General features: G+C 39.2%; 1 protein-coding gene across 1 annotated transcript in view; it reads right to left on the reverse strand.

Moving 5' to 3' along the window:
* Nucleotides 1-17,888, reverse strand: part of ECT2L (epithelial cell transforming 2 like) — a 46,534-nt gene that overhangs the window by 13,058 nt on the left and 15,588 nt on the right. Inside the window, exons 8-16 of the mRNA XM_060753462.2 lie at nucleotides 16,805-16,943; nucleotides 14,168-14,336; nucleotides 12,269-12,397; nucleotides 9,934-10,026; nucleotides 8,426-8,608; nucleotides 7,368-7,471; nucleotides 5,268-5,390; nucleotides 3,176-3,390; nucleotides 1,110-1,257 (exon numbers count right to left, since the gene is read on the reverse strand). Of these exons, the coding sequence (XP_060609445.2) occupies nucleotides 1,110-1,257; nucleotides 3,176-3,390; nucleotides 5,268-5,390; nucleotides 7,368-7,471; nucleotides 8,426-8,608; nucleotides 9,934-10,026; nucleotides 12,269-12,397; nucleotides 14,168-14,336; nucleotides 16,805-16,943 (1,303 nt within the window). The remainder of the gene's footprint in view (nucleotides 1-1,109; nucleotides 1,258-3,175; nucleotides 3,391-5,267; nucleotides 5,391-7,367; nucleotides 7,472-8,425; nucleotides 8,609-9,933; nucleotides 10,027-12,268; nucleotides 12,398-14,167; nucleotides 14,337-16,804; nucleotides 16,944-17,888) is intronic.

Genomic DNA, 17,888 nt, shown 5'->3' on the forward strand with positions numbered 1-17,888 from the left:
AGTTCTCACAGTTTGGAAGTTCTTCCTAATGTTCAGGTGGAATCTCCTTTCCTGTAGTTTGAAGCCACTGTTCTGTGATCTAGTCTGCTCCCTCCTCCCTATGACTTCCCCTCACATATTTATACATGGCCCTCATCATGTCTCCTCTCAGCCTTCTTTTCTGCAGGCTAAACATGCCCAGCTCTTTAAGCAGCTCCTCATAGGGCTTGTTCTCCAGACTCTTGATGATTTTAGTCCTCCTCCTTTGCACACATTCCCATTTACTGAGGCTTCCTTGTTTCTGCTATAAAACATTGCATCGGCTGATGTGCCCTATAGATAATGTAAACCCATCAGCCAGTTGAAGAGATGGTTCTAAAGCAGGTCTGCCAACTTTGCAAACTGTGGACACCAGGGTTTGGTTCTTGTTGCCTAAAACTGTAAACTAGAAAAAAGGGAGTGAGCAGTCATGCTCCGTGGCTTGTGAGTTACACCTGGTTTAGAAGATCACATGCCATACATGTCCTATACATGCTCAAATGTGGGCAGAAAGCAGGTGCAGAGGGCCAAATCAATTGAGGACTCAAGGTAGGGCAGAGCAGGTAATGAGGGGGAGGAAGGATGCTGCTACAGACCTAGGAGCTTTTCACAAGGAGAAAACTGGTGCTACTCCCAAATTCGAAAGGATTAAAAAATAACATACACCAACATCTACAACAGAAAAGTATATCCTGTTGCCCTCCAGATATAATTGGACTATACCTTCCAGTCCTATATAACATTGCCTATACTGGCTAGGGATGATGCATTTGTAGTCCAGCATCTGGAGGGTCACACCTTATCTAGAAGGAAGAAATTGAAAATCCACATGACACCAAAAATATATATCACATCACTTTTGTGCTCCAAAAATAGATTTTAGGCAACTTAAGAAACTGGGAGAAAGGATCCCAAATAAATGAATTGTAAACAATAAAACTTCCAACTGACAATTTATAAGAACAAACAAAACCAGTTTTATTGTTGATTGGTTTCTAGGAGTGGCTTGAGGTTCAGCGCATACCTAAAAATGGAACAGAATGGAATATTAGAAGAAACACCCCACATCGATGAAGACGGTGCATCTTTACCTTGTCTATGGTTTTCAGAATTACTGTGTAGTTGTTGTAGAAGTTTATGTATGTTTGAAGCTGCCGGCCAAATGTAATGAATAGATCTCCTAAATTTTGGGCTGGGCTCCATTCATTAAGTCTTTGTATTAACACTTCTAAGAACCACCTGTGTTTAAAACAGACAGAAGGGTGTTCCTTTCTTCCCATCTGGTTGCAGGCATGTTCAGGCAGATGACAATGACGACAACAACATGTTTACAGGTTTCAGGAGAAACTTCTCTTCTAGTCTGAGTGACACAAGCATTTGTCTCAGAAACGTTACCTTGGCTATACATTGTGAAGCTCTTAGCTGGGTGTATGAACTAAACAGGAACTCATTGTGAGGGCAGAAGATTCTTACCATATACAGGTAGTCACCGAGTTACAGACATCTGATTTACAAATGGCCTCTAGTTAAGAATGGAGGTGAGACAACAGGAAATTAGAGAACTCTACCCCTTGGAAAGGGTATTCAGTCCTGAAAGAATTAACTTGGGGAAAAGGTATCTGCACTGAAGCTTTATCACCAATCTTTGTTGCCACAACAAGCCATTTTTTTCCAAACCTAATGATTGCAGAAAGTGATGTGAAATCTTCTGAACAGAGACACAGGCAGCAAAACAAACACCGCAGGAGTGTTAACACTTCCCTATGCTATCCAAAAATAGATAGATAAATAGATAGATAGGCAGTTACACTTTACCTGTTACAACTTACAAACAAATTCAACTTAAGAACAAACTTACAGATTCCATCTTGTTTGTAACTTGGGTACTTTCTGTAATAATGTACCACAGATGACTTCTGTCATAAACTGAGCATCCAATAATTCTTAAGCATTCAAATAACCAAATATTGAAATCTATAGCTAAAATACTGTTGGGAATTTCCATCTTTGTAAATGAACTTATCTGTAGATTCTACACTACAGAATTAATTAACTTTAACTGCTGAAGCTCAGTGCTATGGAATCATGGGAATTGTAGTTCATAGAGGCCCGTACTTTGAACCTCATCACATGGAGTTCCTTAAGCCAGAGGACAGTTGGGGAATCTGTCAGTGCCCCGCATCTCCTGCATCGCCCCCTTCCCTATCACACAGAAACCATCACTGGCTTCCTTGTGCTGTCCCTGGCTTAGTTAATGAGAACATGGATAGTCACTTGTGTTCTCAGAGCTCCATCCTACAACGCTGCCAGAACAGAGCCAGGATAGAGCTCTGCTAGAAGTAGCCTGGCATTATGTGATGGGACCCAGAAGGCTCCATCCTAACAGCATCGTAGGACAGGGCAAAAGCCCCATGTGATGAGGTCCTTTGACAGCGAAGGCAAAAGAACTTGCAAAACTGCAACTCCCATTATTCCATAGCACTGAGCCTTGGCAGTTAAAATGGCATCAAACTGAATTAATTATACAGCTTGGATACACTCTTTCATCTGTGGAATTTAGAACTAAACAGTTTTTTAACAACTATACCTAGTAAGGAACTGCTGCTGTGTTACTACATAGGGAAGCTGACAAAGTGTTCACTGCACATTAGCACTGACGTACATTGGGATACCAGCTATGTAGTGCTGATGTGGTGCTCAATGTGTATTGGAACACTTTTGCTAATGTGAAGTTTCACATTGTCACAAATTGCAAACAGGATTTCTTAGAACCTCTGCTATGCAGGGAAATACAGTCAGCCCTCCACTTTCACTGGGCCTAGGCTAACAAGACCCCTGCAAAAAAATGAAAAACCACAAATTTAACATTAAAAAACTTAAGAGAACACCTAACTAGGAATGTCTAGGTCCTTCCACTGTAATTTGACCACAGAATCACATTGGAAGACCTAGAGGTTGTTTGAGAGATGTTTGCTCAGGTAAAACAATTGCAGTCTTTAATGTACCACTTTCACAGGGGTCCTGTGCCCCTAACCTCAGCAAATGTGAGTTCTGACAATATCTAACACTGCATTTAATCCATTTGCTTTGTTTGGAATGGGAATGTTAATTATTTCTAAAATGAATTTAAACATGCTTCAAAGGTAGGGTAACTTACTTGTTCAGTTGTAAGATGGCCAAAATATCTGCAAAGATGAGCTGAATGCTGACATGGCTTAGGATGGCTCGGTTTGAGGCTAAGGCTGCATTCAGTGGCTTGACATAAACATCTCTTACAATTTCCAGAATGTGCACATAGTTCTTTTCACTGAGCAGAAGCTCATTAGCAAAGCTTTTGCGCTTGTCTGCTATGTGCTCATAAAGCCAGCCATTCTGAAAATAAAAGCATAGAGACATATGTTGGCTGTATTTCTATTTATTTCATCCAACAGCCTGGATTGGGATACTTCTCTAAATTATGAATTCTTGCAAAGCATACACACTAGACTTTCAAGTGTTCTTGTTGCTGCTCACAGCACATAATATCCATAGTTCTTAAAACTTTAGGGAAGAAGGAGAAGAGCAGCAACATGAAAAATATATGGTCCTCCAGATGTGGTTGATATAAGAATCCCAGCTTTCCTCGGCATCAGCTGTATTTTCTAAACCCTTTAATTAATATATACAAGTGATACTTTTTGTGTAACTTGCATTGCTTCTGTACTGTATCAATTTCTAAATGTATAAACTTGTATCAAATGTATCCTGAAGGCATCTGCTGTCCACATGTCCTCTGTTTGCAAAAGCTCCTGGGAGCAGAGATCACTATACAATTAACAAAAAGGTCCTTCTAGCAATCTCCCAAGCCAAATAATATCAAACCCTTTGTGAATGTATGCAGGACAGATGATCCTTTTGTCACCAATATGAGCTTAAGATGTTTTCCTGTTCAACTAAGGCAGGAGGTGGTCATTCTCATGAAAGAATAGGCTAAACAAATATGAATACATTAGCCTTCTGAATAGGCAGCCCAGTCCCTAGTTACTTGGAAGTGTCACCTTTTTGTCCTGTCGGTCTTGCACCTTTGTGCCTACAGAACTGGATACTTAAGAAAATCAAGAAATCATCTGCATTCCCAAGTCATAATTTCCCCCAGTTTTGCACCCTCCCAGAGGGTGTCTCTGCAATGGACTTGTACATTTTGAAGTGCTTGCAGGTACTTATATTCATTTTGGTCTAGTTGAATAAGCCTTCAACCTGGAATGCTTGTTCTCTGTCCTGGCTGGTCTATTTTAGCGGAAGCCCAACAGGCACAAACCTTTCTATCTGTGGCCCTAGCAAAAATCTCAACAATATTATCTCAGAAGCCTTTTGAATTGTTATTTTGTATGCACTTACTTGGTCACTACTAGAGTAGATCAACTGAATCAAAGTAAAAACTTATGAAGATCCCATTGATTCAGTGGATCTGTCTATCTATCAATCTAGTCACAGTTCATTAATGGTCAAACAATAGACTGTTCATATATAATATGTGTGTGTGTGTGTATAATTACTGCATAAAATTGATGACATAGATTTTGCATATTTAAAAAAATATGTTTTGCTGTCCAGTGTATGTTTGCCCCAAAGAGCGTTTCCTGTCTCATTTTGTGTCTGAATGTAATGAGTGAATCTGAATGTATGTCAGTGGAAAGTACACAGTATAGTAATTCACCTACTATCAGAAAAGAATGAACACATATGTTATCAAATGTAATTGTATATGACTGCAGTATTTCTGTATTATATTGCAACGAATTGTAAGCAAGAGTTAGATATTTGGAAGAATTAATTTATTCAGGAGTGTCAACTTGAATGTTAAGAAATGGAATAAGTAATCTGTATTTAACAGCTGGGATCATGCTAGGGATGTATAAGTGTATACATTATTCTTATGTGTGCATATGCCTTTTTTTTAGGACTGTGTGGGTGGTATTTCCTCCCTCATTCTCACTTATTGAGCAGCCTGTGAAGGCCTCTTCAGTGCACAGCCATTTATTACTTCATGGGGAGTAAGCAGGATCACAGAAGGATCTGGCTATGTCCTTGTAACCAGATAGATCCTCGTTTTTTTTTTTATTAGAACATGTTTTTTTTATCTTTCTGTGTTGGATACTCTTTATAACAGACATTCTACTATACTCTGTCATTTTTGTGTGGTTTATGATGCCAATAATAATAATCATAATAATAGACCCAGGAGATGTCTAAAAATAATTATTTTGTACCTTAACTGATTCTTCAAAGCTTGCTTCTGAGTTGTTTTCAGTCAAGAAAACCTCTCTTCTAAGTTTTTCATTTTTTGTATGTTTCTTCATCAAGAAAAATGATAGAAATTCCAAAGGATTTTCCTAAGAAATCATAAAGGCAAGTATTCAAGACAGTACGTATATCATCCTTTCTCCAAGCAGACATGGCTATTGCCCAGTCAAGACAAGTCCAGTTCATAGCAATAAATGTGGTTTGCACAATAGCAGGATTCGACTGTCTGATCCAATAGGCTTTTAACTGTCACTAAAAAGCCTTCTGTCCAATAGCAGATCCAGTTATAGCAGCCCAAAGTTTGGACATATTCACCACCTGGAGCCCTTTCATACTGTACAATTATAGTGCCTTGACTCCATTTTAACTGCCATAGCTGGATCCGATGGAATCATGAAATTTGTAAAGGTGCCAGAGGTCTCTGGCTGAGAAATCTAAATGCCCCTCTGTAAACTGCAAATCCCTGGATGACATAGGACAGAGCCATGGCAGTTAAAGTATAATCATAATGCTATCATTGTGCAGTGTGAAAATTGCCCCTGAATCAAACTCCCAATCCTTTGGATAACATAGTTACGCAATAAGTTATTCTCATAACAATAGCCTTTGGAGTCTCATATTTCATTTTACACCACAAAGGCTTGGGTCAGCTGCTCTAGAAGAAAGGATTTCATCTCCATGAACTTAGTCAAGGTTCCCTACACTCTTGAGCCAAAACCACTGTGCCCAAACTCGCCATTTTCTTGTCCTTGACTAATTTTTAGCAGCACTAAAAGAAAAGAGATGCATGTTCTAAATAGCAGATTGCAGCAACCACATTTTTGCAACCAGCCTAAAACTACATTGTAAATGAAAAGGAGACAGTCTTACTTGCCAACACATACACCTAAGTAAAGGTTTCCCCTTGACATGAGGACTAGCCAAGTCTGACTCTGGGGAGTGGTGCTCATCTCAATTTCTAAGCCAAAGAGCAGGCACTGTCTGTAGACACCTCCTAGGTCATGTGGCCAGCATGACTGCATGGAGTGCTGTTACCTTCCTGCTGGAATGGTACCTATTGATCTACTCACATTTGCATGTTTTCAGACTGCTAGGTTGGCAGAAGCTGGGGCTAACAACAGGAGCTCATTCTGTCCCATGGATTTGAACTGCCAACCTTCTGGTCAGCAAGTTCTGCAGCTTAGCAGTTTAACCTGCTGCACTATTGTGGCCTCACGCCTAGGTAGGTGTGGGCAACCGCATGGGATCCATTCCAAGGCCTAATTTCCATTACTGGCCACACACTCTCAGCAAGCCCAAACACCTCAATTTGTGATATTATACAACTTTTTGATAGGGATATTCGGGTGTGACACAGGGTTATAAAGAGCTTTTTGGGAATATCTCCACATATGTTTACATTATGTGGGGCTTTCTGCATGATTAGATCAAAAGTGCTTCAAAAAAATGGAGTCCTGGGGATTCTACTCCACCAAAACAAAAGCAAAAATAAAACCCTAGGTCAGAACTGTTTTGACATTTAATGTCTCTATTTTTCTTGCTGAAAAAAATGATTTGACCTATCATTCAACAATATGCGGCACAGTTTCAGGCAGTAGGAAGTTGTTGACAGAGTGGGCTGTCTTGTCCCATGAGATCTGCCCTGTCCTTTCTTGGCTAGTCTTCTGCTCTCAGAGGATGTGGGATAGGATGCTATATCAATGATGCAGTATCAATGATGGCTGAATGAATGAGCCCCAGGACGGTGGTGCATTCTGTCTCAGCACCAGCACAATAAAAATATTCTTTCACACCAAAGACAGGGACACTGATTTCACAGTAGCCCCCTTCAGTAACAAGCAATTTTAAACCAGTGCTTCTAATATGATTTAATGTTGGGAACTGGTACTACCTTTCCACTATTAGCTAAGGTCTAGTACCAAATTTGTCTCCATTGACTATAACTATTTATTTATGTCTTTGAAACAAACCAGGGACTGGTGGCCTATGGATGGGCCACTTTGAGCAGCACAACAAATAAAATATTGGGACATGTGACATGCTTGAAAACAACAAACCTAGCTTACATGGTTTCCTCTTGAAAGTTCAGCTAATCCATCAGCCAAAACCTGGGCAACTCTTTGGTTGTCTTGAACTTCATACCAGCTGAGTGCTTCAAACATAATTTGACCTGTATATAAGAGTTCATGGAAAAAAATATGTGTGACTATTTATGATGGTACAGGTTTGCCACTTCGTACAATCTGCAGCAAATCAACTTGTATGATGAGACCACACTAAGAAAGCATCTTAGTTACAATAGCAAATTATTGGACACAAAGGGCATCAACTAACTCTTCAAACACATTCCATCGTAATGCCAAAGCTGGGTGTGACATAATGATAGTAAATCCCACTATGCAAAATTCATGATTTGTCAGTCTTGCTATCCAAAGAATTAATATTAAAAAAAGATTTATCCAATGAATGCACTGGATTATCATTACTGAAATGGGTGTCATTTAAGTTTCCTGTAAATGGCCTCTCTAGTTAACCAGGGAGTCCAGAGTGTTGAGTCAGATCAAGAACAGAATCCTACTGACTCATAAAGCTGGCAGGCACACTTTTTCCAGGGTTGCAGGGCAATCACAAGCAACGACAGACAATAGCTGGCATCATACTTAGTATTTATGAGATCATAAACCAGAATTACAATCTCATACTTTGGGGGATTTGTGGTTATAGTTATTACAACGGTATGTGAATTCCAAAACTTACATTTTTAACTAGGCAGTGTCTCAGGCCCCTTCCACACAGCTGAATAAAATCCCACATTTTCTTTCTTGAACTGGAATGTATGGCAGTGTGGACTCAGATAACCCAGTTCAAAGCAGATATTGTGAGATTTTTTGCCTTCATATTCTGGATTATATGGCTGTGTGGAAGGGTCCTCAGTTGAAGGGTTTGTGAAGTGCTGCAGGTGAATGTATTAGGAAATGGCATCTCCATCAACCCTGCAGTCACAGCACACATGGAAATAGGGCACTGGAATGACCCTTCAATCACCTTATGAAAACTCTATGGCACAACCTTGTTCAAAAGAGTTTTAATTTCAGGTGAATTTAAAAAAGGAGGGAGGGCTTACCAAGAATCTTGCCAATAATATTCTTTCTCAAATCAGAGAAATGTGGCCTTAAGTGTTTTCTGACAGCTTTCAGCGCATCTTCCAGAAGTTCTGTGAATCTAAGCCACATTTGCAGCTTTACGTCAGTGAAGTAGAGAGATGGAGGAAATGCATCCTTCTGATTTCCCAGCCATTCACTGAGAACTGTAATGACAGCAAGATATCCTTCCCTTTGAATTATTCTGCATACACTCAAGATAACACCTTTTTTAAAAAGCAAATATTATAGAAACAGAATTGTGCTTAGTCACTCCAGGAGAGAGTGTTGTCCTAGCACGCATCCAATCTCAAGAACAATCTTATGAAAGGCAGAACGACCAACACATTTATTATTATTATTATTATTATTATTATTATTATTTTACTAAATGAGATCTATATGCTGGATATCGTATCACAAAATCACAAGTTGAACTCTTCCCAAGCATCTAGGACTGTGTGATGTATTTTCGAATGATGCGTGCAGATCCAAGTAAGGTGGCCTTTTGCAGTTGACAGATCGTGATTTTGTCGATGTTGATAATCATTTTGTCAATTAATAAGTGGTCTTTTGTGCCCATGCTTTTCTGTTAGTTGCCTTTCTGTTCATCTGGCAAGATGTTCTTTTCTTCAAGATAATAATTATTATTATTGATTTATTTTTATCCTTCTTTCTTCACACGGGTGGAAGATTTCTGTTCTCAAAACAGAAATCTCATATATATTTGTGACCATAATGCAGAATTCCTTAAACTGATTCACTCCAATACTCTGAAAAATGAATAAGGGATTCTGGAAGCTGACACTTGCTCTGTTGCAACTGTCCATCATTTCCCTTCATTACAAGTGCTAAAGGCAGGGTGGGCAAATTGGGTTCTGTGGTCCTCATGTGGTCCCTGAGTCCCACTTTCATACCCCCCCCCAAATTCCTGTTGTGATGGCTATATATATATATATATATATATATATATATATATAGCAGGTTTAAATATAGGGTCACAAGTACATTGGAAGCTCTCTAACTTCATTTTGGCAGCAGTTTAATATTGACATTTTAAGATTAATTGGTTATGCAGCAAGATATTTGTGTGTCTGTGTGTTTCAGTGTTACAATGTTTTAAAATTATTTCATAATTTTAAAAATCGAGCTTTACTATTTATATATTTATTTGCGGTATTTTATGCCACCTTTCTCAGCCCAAAAGTGTCTCAAGGCGGCTTACAAATTGGCAACAATTCAATGCCACAACAGTCATAAAACACAATTTAAAACATTTAGCACACATTATAAAAACCATATAAAATCATTTAAAACATATAATCACCAATGACTTCTTGTTAACTCATTTTCCAGAACTATGACAACTCATTCAATTGTATATTAATTATTTTTTGATGCCAGGGTTTGGTTTAGCTCCATCTTGTTTTGACTTTGTTGTAAGCCTCCTTGGGTGCCATGCTAGGAGAAAACAGAATATACTTTTACTTACTGTGCTGATAGGATCCAGTTGCTATTCCTGTGGGGGTCCTTATGGGCATGCCAGTTAAACGAGAGAGCTGAGAAAGGACTTCCAGCCCTGCCTCTGGAAAATCAAAGTCTTTATTAATATAATAATTGTACATCAACAAAGTAGAAAGCAGCATAGATTCTTATTTATAACTTATAACTTACATAGCCATGTACGCCTAAACTTTGTTAAATATTGGAGAGGAAAAAACATTTCATATATATGCATACCTCTCTTAACAAAGCCTCTAACAAAGAAACTCCTTTTTGCAAAGTTTTTTTACACTCATCTATGTGACCTTTCCTCCCCATCCTCTGGCTGTCTGAACATTATTAGCAGCATAAGAGGATGGTGAAGGAGGACTGGAGAAGCACAGACTTTTGGTGTTGGCACTCAGCAGCATGTCTGCAGCTAAAATGCAATAAATTTGAGCTAGGAAAGAGTAGATTTGACTCTTAAAATTGTTGTTGTGTGTGACTGCCTATTACAGACAAGAGAAACAGGAAAAAAAACTCTTACTGAGCATTCATGGGAGTAAACCAGAGAGAAAAGGCAAAAGCGAAAAGTATATATACGATAAGTAGAAGCTGTTGAAATAAAAAAAAAGTCAACACTGGATTCATTTTGGAAGAAGCCTTTAAGTGCTCTCTGGGAGCTTTGAAATGTTTTGATTTAATTATGCAAGATGTATCTGGCTACATTGTTTCATTTTAAAGGTATATTCTGTATTCTTAGGGTTGTTGTAGCTTTTTTGGACAATATTGCCATGTTCTAGAAGCATTCTCTCCTGATGTTTCGCCTGCATCTATGCAGACATTCTCAGAGATTGTGAGGTCTTCTTAGTTTTGAATAAAAATATTTACTGAATCACACTGAACTGTCCTTGTGCTGGCAGGACTGCTGACTGACAAGTCAGTGGTTCGAATCCAGGATCAGGCTGAGTTCCAGTTCCCTATGCGAAGACATGAGAGAAACCTCCCACAAGGATGGTTGAAAAATTTCAAAAATCCAGGCTTCCCCTGGACAACATCCTTGCAGACAGCCAATTCTCCCACACCAGAAGCAACTTGCAGTTTCTCAAGTCGCTCTTGACACAAGAAAAAAAAACTATATAACTATACTAATATTTTAAGAAGTCATGGAAATGGAGAAGAGCCAGTGACCTTTTACTGAGATCTCATTCCATCCTCTGATGTGCATGTGCCTACATTAACGTTATGCTCAGAGAATTATTTTCCACAATCTTAATGGGGAAAGGATTTTGGTGTGACTTCTCTGACCGTTACATAAATGTATTTTTCCCTCTTTCACATCCTTCCCTTCTTCCCACACCCCCTTTGTGTTATACTTTTGGATTGTAAGTTTGCAAGCGCAGAGGCTGACTCTTTAAATTTAGAGCTATTTTGGGAGTTTTTTCAGCTGATCAATGGGAAAATAAGTAAATGCATTCACTTAGCCATTAGAGGATGAAGTAATTGTATATGTTGATTGTAAACCGCCCTGAGTCACCTACGGGCTGAGAGGGGCGGTATATAGATATAGCAAATAAATAAATAAGTTGTCAATGAAAAAAGCCTGTTTTGCCTTGTTCGGATCTATTGACAGAGACCTCATAACCAAATATTAATACAGATGTTCTATAATGAATATTAATACAGATATTCTATAATGAGATTATTATTATTTGGAGAAGCTGCAAGTCGTTTCTGGTGTGACAGAATTTGCTGTTTGCAAGGATGTTGCCCAGAGGATGCCCGGATGTTTTACCATCCTGTGGGAAGCTTCTCTCATGTCCCCGCATGAGAAGCTGAAGCTGACAGATGGGAGCTCACCCTGCTCCCCAAATTCAAACTGCCAACCTTCCAGTCAGCAGTCCTGCTGGCACAAGGGTTTAGCCCATTGCACCACCAGAGCTTCTTATAATGAGATAAAACACAGAAGACTTCAGGGCGGAACTGAAAAGTAGCTGGTAAAAGCAGTGTCAACGTTGAACCTCAGGTCAATTCTGATAGAAACACTGCCAGCATTGATGAGGCTAAAATGAGTGGCTTACAGGAGTACAATGCCGAGTGTGTTAAACTGTGAGGATTTCCTGATAACATAAACAGAAAGGATAAGTAACTGACAAATAGTGCCAGGCACTTCTAATGTCAGTCATAGTTATCTCAGAGGGCAGAATATTTATATAATGTATTGCAGCTTCTTCATGTGTTTAATGTTTAAAGCATATTGAAACCTGTGTGAGTTTGATGTGTTTCTTTAAAGAGTTTTGTAAGCGAAGCAGAAGAAGTTAGCCATTTTGGCAAACAGAACTGACCTGAAGCTGCCAAAGGAACAAAGATGTCTATCTTGCCACCCTCTTCTGCAGAAGTGACACAGCTTTTTAACTTCTCCCAAAAGTCTCTCACTTCAGGTTTAAGCAGGTTCTTGATGTTGATTCTGTAGCCTGAACAAAATTATGTCAAACAACAAGGAAAACATGGGGTAACTGGGAACTATCTTATGACATAAATGCTGGCCTATTAAAATGAAGAATCCCAAAGAATCACACAAACTAGAACCATTTTTGGGCTACATAGCAACTTTCAGGGTACATGTAAATTCTTTTCCTATATTTTAATATCTACTTCCTAACAGTTCTCTTATTTCCCTATTTCTGCTACTTAGATTATAAGAGCATGGCTAGGAACCTCTGATGCCCATTCTGTCTTTGCAAAGACATGAAGGTTGTTATCATAAAGGCTTCCTCTGCTGTTCAATGTATGCTTGTTAAAGGAGGCACATTTGACAGTTTTTTGTTTACCCGACCACACCTCCCTTTATGAACCTGTTTGGGCTTTAAGATTGGCTGGAGAGGCCCTCCTCTTGATCCTGCCTGCATTGCAAGCGAGGCTGGTGGGGACAAGGGAGAAGGCCTTCTCAATAGTGCCCCCCCCCCCCCCCCCGCTCTGGGATACCCTCCCCAGTGACATCCGACAAACAACCCTCATGACTTTTAAGGAGGACTCAAAGACTTGGCTATTCAAGAAGACCTTTGAAAATGATTAGTAATCCTTAATATGGAGAAGGTCTTCGTTTTTATGGATACACTTGGGCATTTGGCCTTTTACTTAGTTTATTTAATCTATTAGAACCACTATGTCTTAAATGTGTTTTTAACTAATGTATTTACTGTTTATTGTTTAATTTGTTTATTTTTTCCTTTATTAACTGATAATTTATTTTCTGTATATTGTTTATTGTGTTTTACTCATGTTGTGAGCCGCTCTGAGTCCTTTCAGGGAGATGGGGAGGGATAGGAATATTATTATTATTATTATTATTATTATTTGATACATAACAAGATTAGTACATAGCAAACAAGATCACAATGTGGGCTTTTGTATCTGATCACACGTCGGACACTTCCCAAGTGTCTAGGACTGTGTGATATATTGGCGAATAATGTGTGCAGATCCGAGTAAGGAAGCCTTTTGCAGCTGACAGATGGTAATTTTGTCAGTGCCAATTGTTTTTAAGTGCAGGCCAAGGTCTTTAGACACTGCACCCAGTGTGCCGATCACCACTGGGACCACTTTTACTGGCTTGTGCCAGAGTCTTTGCAGTTCTATCTTTAAATCCTCATATCGTGTAAGCATTTCTCATTGCTTCTCATCAATCTTGCTGTCACCTGGAATTGCAACTTCAGTTATCCATACTCCCCCCCCCCCCCCCGACGTTTGTGAGGTCAGGAGTATTATTATTATCCATGAATCTTGGTCTGACATCACGTTACATATTTTATTTATACCTTTGTTTAAGGGATTAATTAAAAAAACCAGTTGTTTGTCACTAGTTATTACCAAGCCTTGCATATTTGAGTAGCACATCCCATTAAACATATGGAATTTAATGGGAATAAAAGATAAGTGTTGCTGCTTTGGAAATAGCTATGAGAGCAGAAGATTGCTAAGGGAATTCTTTTGAATTCAAGAGAGCCTGTAAGGATTTAGTGTTATTAATAATAACAAACGGTGTTGTTTTATTTTAACAACAGCATGTCATATAATTTCCTCTGATGTTTTTGCACTATGAAAGAAATTAATGAGAACAATGTTTGCCTATCGACCAAAGTGAAACAAGCTTGCCAAATATATGGATCTTCTCCATGGAGCATTGCTTTGTAAGGCTAAATAATGTGTGATCAGTTTGGATTACTATTTTAAATGAATCCTACCTTGAAGCAGGTTAATCCCCCTGGAATTTCCATTGCTAAAAATCCCAATACTCTTTGATGCTTGGCCATCCAGGGCCTTTTGCACATAGAAAAGAAGGCTTTCCAAGGTGCTGCTGCTCGGCTCGTATACTACAGGGATGACTCCAGGCTTAACACTGTCCACAATCAGCTAAAAGCATAAATCAAAGAAAGATAATTGTTTATTGTTATCCACCTTCTAGTCAGCTCTGACCTTATTACAGGGTTTATCTTTGGAAGATTTATTCAGAAGAAATTTTCCATTCCTTTCTACTTAGACTGGGTGTGACTTGTCTAAGGTCATCCAGTGGGTTTGCATGACTGAGTTGTTCCTGCGTGCTTTAAAGTCATTTTTGACATATGGCAAGGAGAGGGTTTTCTTGACAGAACGTCTTTAGAGGAGGGTTGCATTTGCCTCTGCAGCTGAGAGATTTGACCTCTCAGATGCATCTATACATGATGGCCATGTATAAATATGTGAGGGGAAGTCATAGGGAGGAGGGAGAAAGGTTGTTTTCTGTCGACTGGGAGACTAGGATGCGGAACAATGGCTTCAAACTACAGGAAAGGAGATTCCACTTGAGCATTAGGAAGAACTTCCTGAATGTAAGAGCTGTTCAGCAGTGGAACTCTCTGTCCCAGAGTGTGTTGGAGGCTCCTTCTTTGGAGGCTTTTAAGCAGAGGCTGGATGGCCATCTGTCAGGGGTACTTTGAATGCAATTTTGCTGCTTCTTGGCAGGGGGTTGGACTGGATGGGCCACGAGGTCTCTTCCAACTCGATGATTCTATGATTCTCTCAAAGTGTCCCAGTAAGTTTCCATGGTTAAGCAAGCATTCAAACCTTGGTCTTTCCAGCGTCCTAGTCTAACACTCAAACCACTAAACTTTGCATTCATGCAGTTCCTTTGCCAGCTTCTGAGACTATGATTTGGTGAAGTAGGGGAATGGTCAAGAGGACAAGTCAACAAGTGGGCAGGAAAAAGCATGCAGAAATGAATTTGCTTCCTTCTCTCTTTCTTTTGGATAGTCATGATTTTCTCATGTGTGTACAGGTATTGCTTAACTGGTAATTCCTGCTTCTTGGCAGGGGGTTGGACTGCATGGCCCACGAGGTCTCTTCCAACTCTATGATTCAATGATTCTAATCTTTTTCAGATTTCTACTCCAAAAAATTATTCACCCCATTTTGTTTTTATTTGGCAAGGTTTTCTGTTGACTGGTAATGATGTGGAATTTTAATTTATTTACTTATTTGTTTCCCCTGCCTTGTGACCCAAGACAGCTTTCAAAACATTTTCAAAGATCCAGGGAAAAGCTCACTTCAGTAAAACAGATAAATCATTAAAATATAATGAAACTATTGCTGGCATAAAATAAGAATTAAATATTCAGCTGTATGCTGATCTATTTTAGTGAGCTTGATAAACTCTATCTTGACAATAGCTGACATCTCCATATGGCCTGTATTGTTTGCTGAGTTCTGTTCATTTGTGCTATACTAGAAATGCTGTAGCTGCAATATTATGTGCCAAGGGCCAACAACAAAAAGTTATGGTCACATGCAGTGCTGTGAAATATTATCTTAAGCAGCAAACAAGCTCCCTACATTCTGTGTCAGTCACATTAAACTCACATAAGGATTACCACATATATATTAAATACAGAAAACCTTTTTTTCTCATGCACACATGCCTGTATAACTCAGAACAGCATTTCTCAATCTTTCTAATGCTGCAACCCCTTAATACAGTTCCTCATGTTGTGGTGACCCCCAACTATACAATTATTTTTGTTGCTACATTATAACTGTAATTTTGCTACTGTTATGAATTGTCATGTAAATATCTGACATACAGGATGTATTTTCATTCACTGGACCAAATTTGGCATAAATACCCCAATATGCCCAAATTTGAATACTGGTGGGGTAGGCGGGAGGGTTTATTTTTTCATTTGGGAGTTGTCGTTACTGGGATTTATAGTTCACCTACAATCAAAGAGCATTCCGAAGTCCACCAATTCCGAAGGCACACTGAACTTCCATGACCAACAAAAAATACTGGAAGGGTCTGATGTGCACTGACCTTGAGTTTTGGAGTTGTAGTTCAACTACATCCAGAGAGCACTGAAGACTCAAACAGTGATGGATCTGGACCAAAGTTGGCACGAATACTCAATATGCCAAATATGAACACTGGTGGAGTTTGGGGAAAATAGACCTTGACATTTGGGAGTTGTAGTTGCTGGGATTTTTAGTTCACCTACAAGCACGGAGCATTCTGAACTCCATCAATGATAGAATTGGGTCAAAATTCCCACACGGATCCCCATGAGCAACAGAAAATACTGTTTTCTGATGGTCTTTGGTGACCCCTCTGATACTCCCTTGCAACCCCTCCAGGGGTCCTGACCCGCAGGTTGAGAAACACTGTTCTAGAAAATACAGATGCTTGAAATAAACCATAACTGTCTCAACCAGTGTTGTGAGTTTATTGGACTGAAGAGCCCAGCGTTAAGTTTGATTAATTTCCCCTCAATTCCCTCCTATTGCTTTGGGGGAAAATGAGTGATGGGATCAAATCATTTGAAGGAAGTAAGGAAGGAGGAAAACAATTATACCTCATAAGCAGGAAGATGGGATGATATGAGTATCAGATGTGGCTGAAGAACATGATCCCCATAAGGGTAGCTTCGGGAAACAGTCCAACAATGTTTGTGAGGCACTGTAAGATAAGAGCCGCTGTAAGTCACATTCTTCCTAAAACAATACAAATGAAAAGTTAGGGTTAAAGTGACATAAAACAGTGTTTACTCAAAGTCTTAGAAAGGAAACTGGAGAGCTGCAACTGACATTGCAGCTCATCACACCAGAGCATGGATCCACTTTAAAACTGGTTTCTGCCTCCTGCAAAATTATGGAACTTGTAGTTTAAGGAGGGACCTTTAAACTGCTGAACCAAACAGGTCCTTGGCCTCACTAAACTACAAACCCCAGAATTCTGCAGAAGGCAGAAACTGAATTTAAAGTGGATCCATGCTCTGGTGTGATGAGGCTGATAGTTATGGCAAAAATATACAACATGCATCTGATGCTTTCCCAATCACATATAAAAAGTTTGTTGAAAAATCATTTCTCCAGGCCAACCTATTTGGGGAGACAGGCATATTTTTTGCTTACATTTCTCAAGGGTAAATGCAACATTTTGACGCAATCAGGAGAATTAACAATTATCCAGTTTTCATTCTGTTAGCCTATTAAAACAATATTGTTCAGTTTCCCAACTTTAGAGGCAAAATACACAATTATCAACCATATTTAGTTATTGGGAATACACATATTTCATTGTGCACAATAGTGGTCACTGCATAATAGAGGAATCCCCATTTTTGGGGTGCCTAAAATTGCATTTTTGTTTTATTCATACATTTATTTGAGGTTGATTCTTCTTTTCTTCTTTCTCTGAAGGCAAGGCAGTTTAAAAACTACAAAATGGAGGTCTCTGGAGCTCCACTCTTTTTTCCTTCCTCCTTCCTCCAAGGCAAAGCAGTTTTAAAAACCTGAAATGGAAGTCTCTGGAGCTCTGGTCTTCAATTGTTCCTCCTTTTTCCAAATAATTCTATTCCAGGTTTGGAAACTGCCTGCCTTGGAAGAAAGAGGGAAGAGTGCAGTTCCAGAGACCTATTCTACAGGTTTTTTTTAAAA

This window comes from Anolis sagrei, chromosome 1 (assembly GCF_037176765.1).
Source record: "Anolis sagrei isolate rAnoSag1 chromosome 1, rAnoSag1.mat, whole genome shotgun sequence".
NCBI classification, from domain to species: Eukaryota; Metazoa; Chordata; class Lepidosauria; order Squamata; family Dactyloidae; genus Anolis; species Anolis sagrei.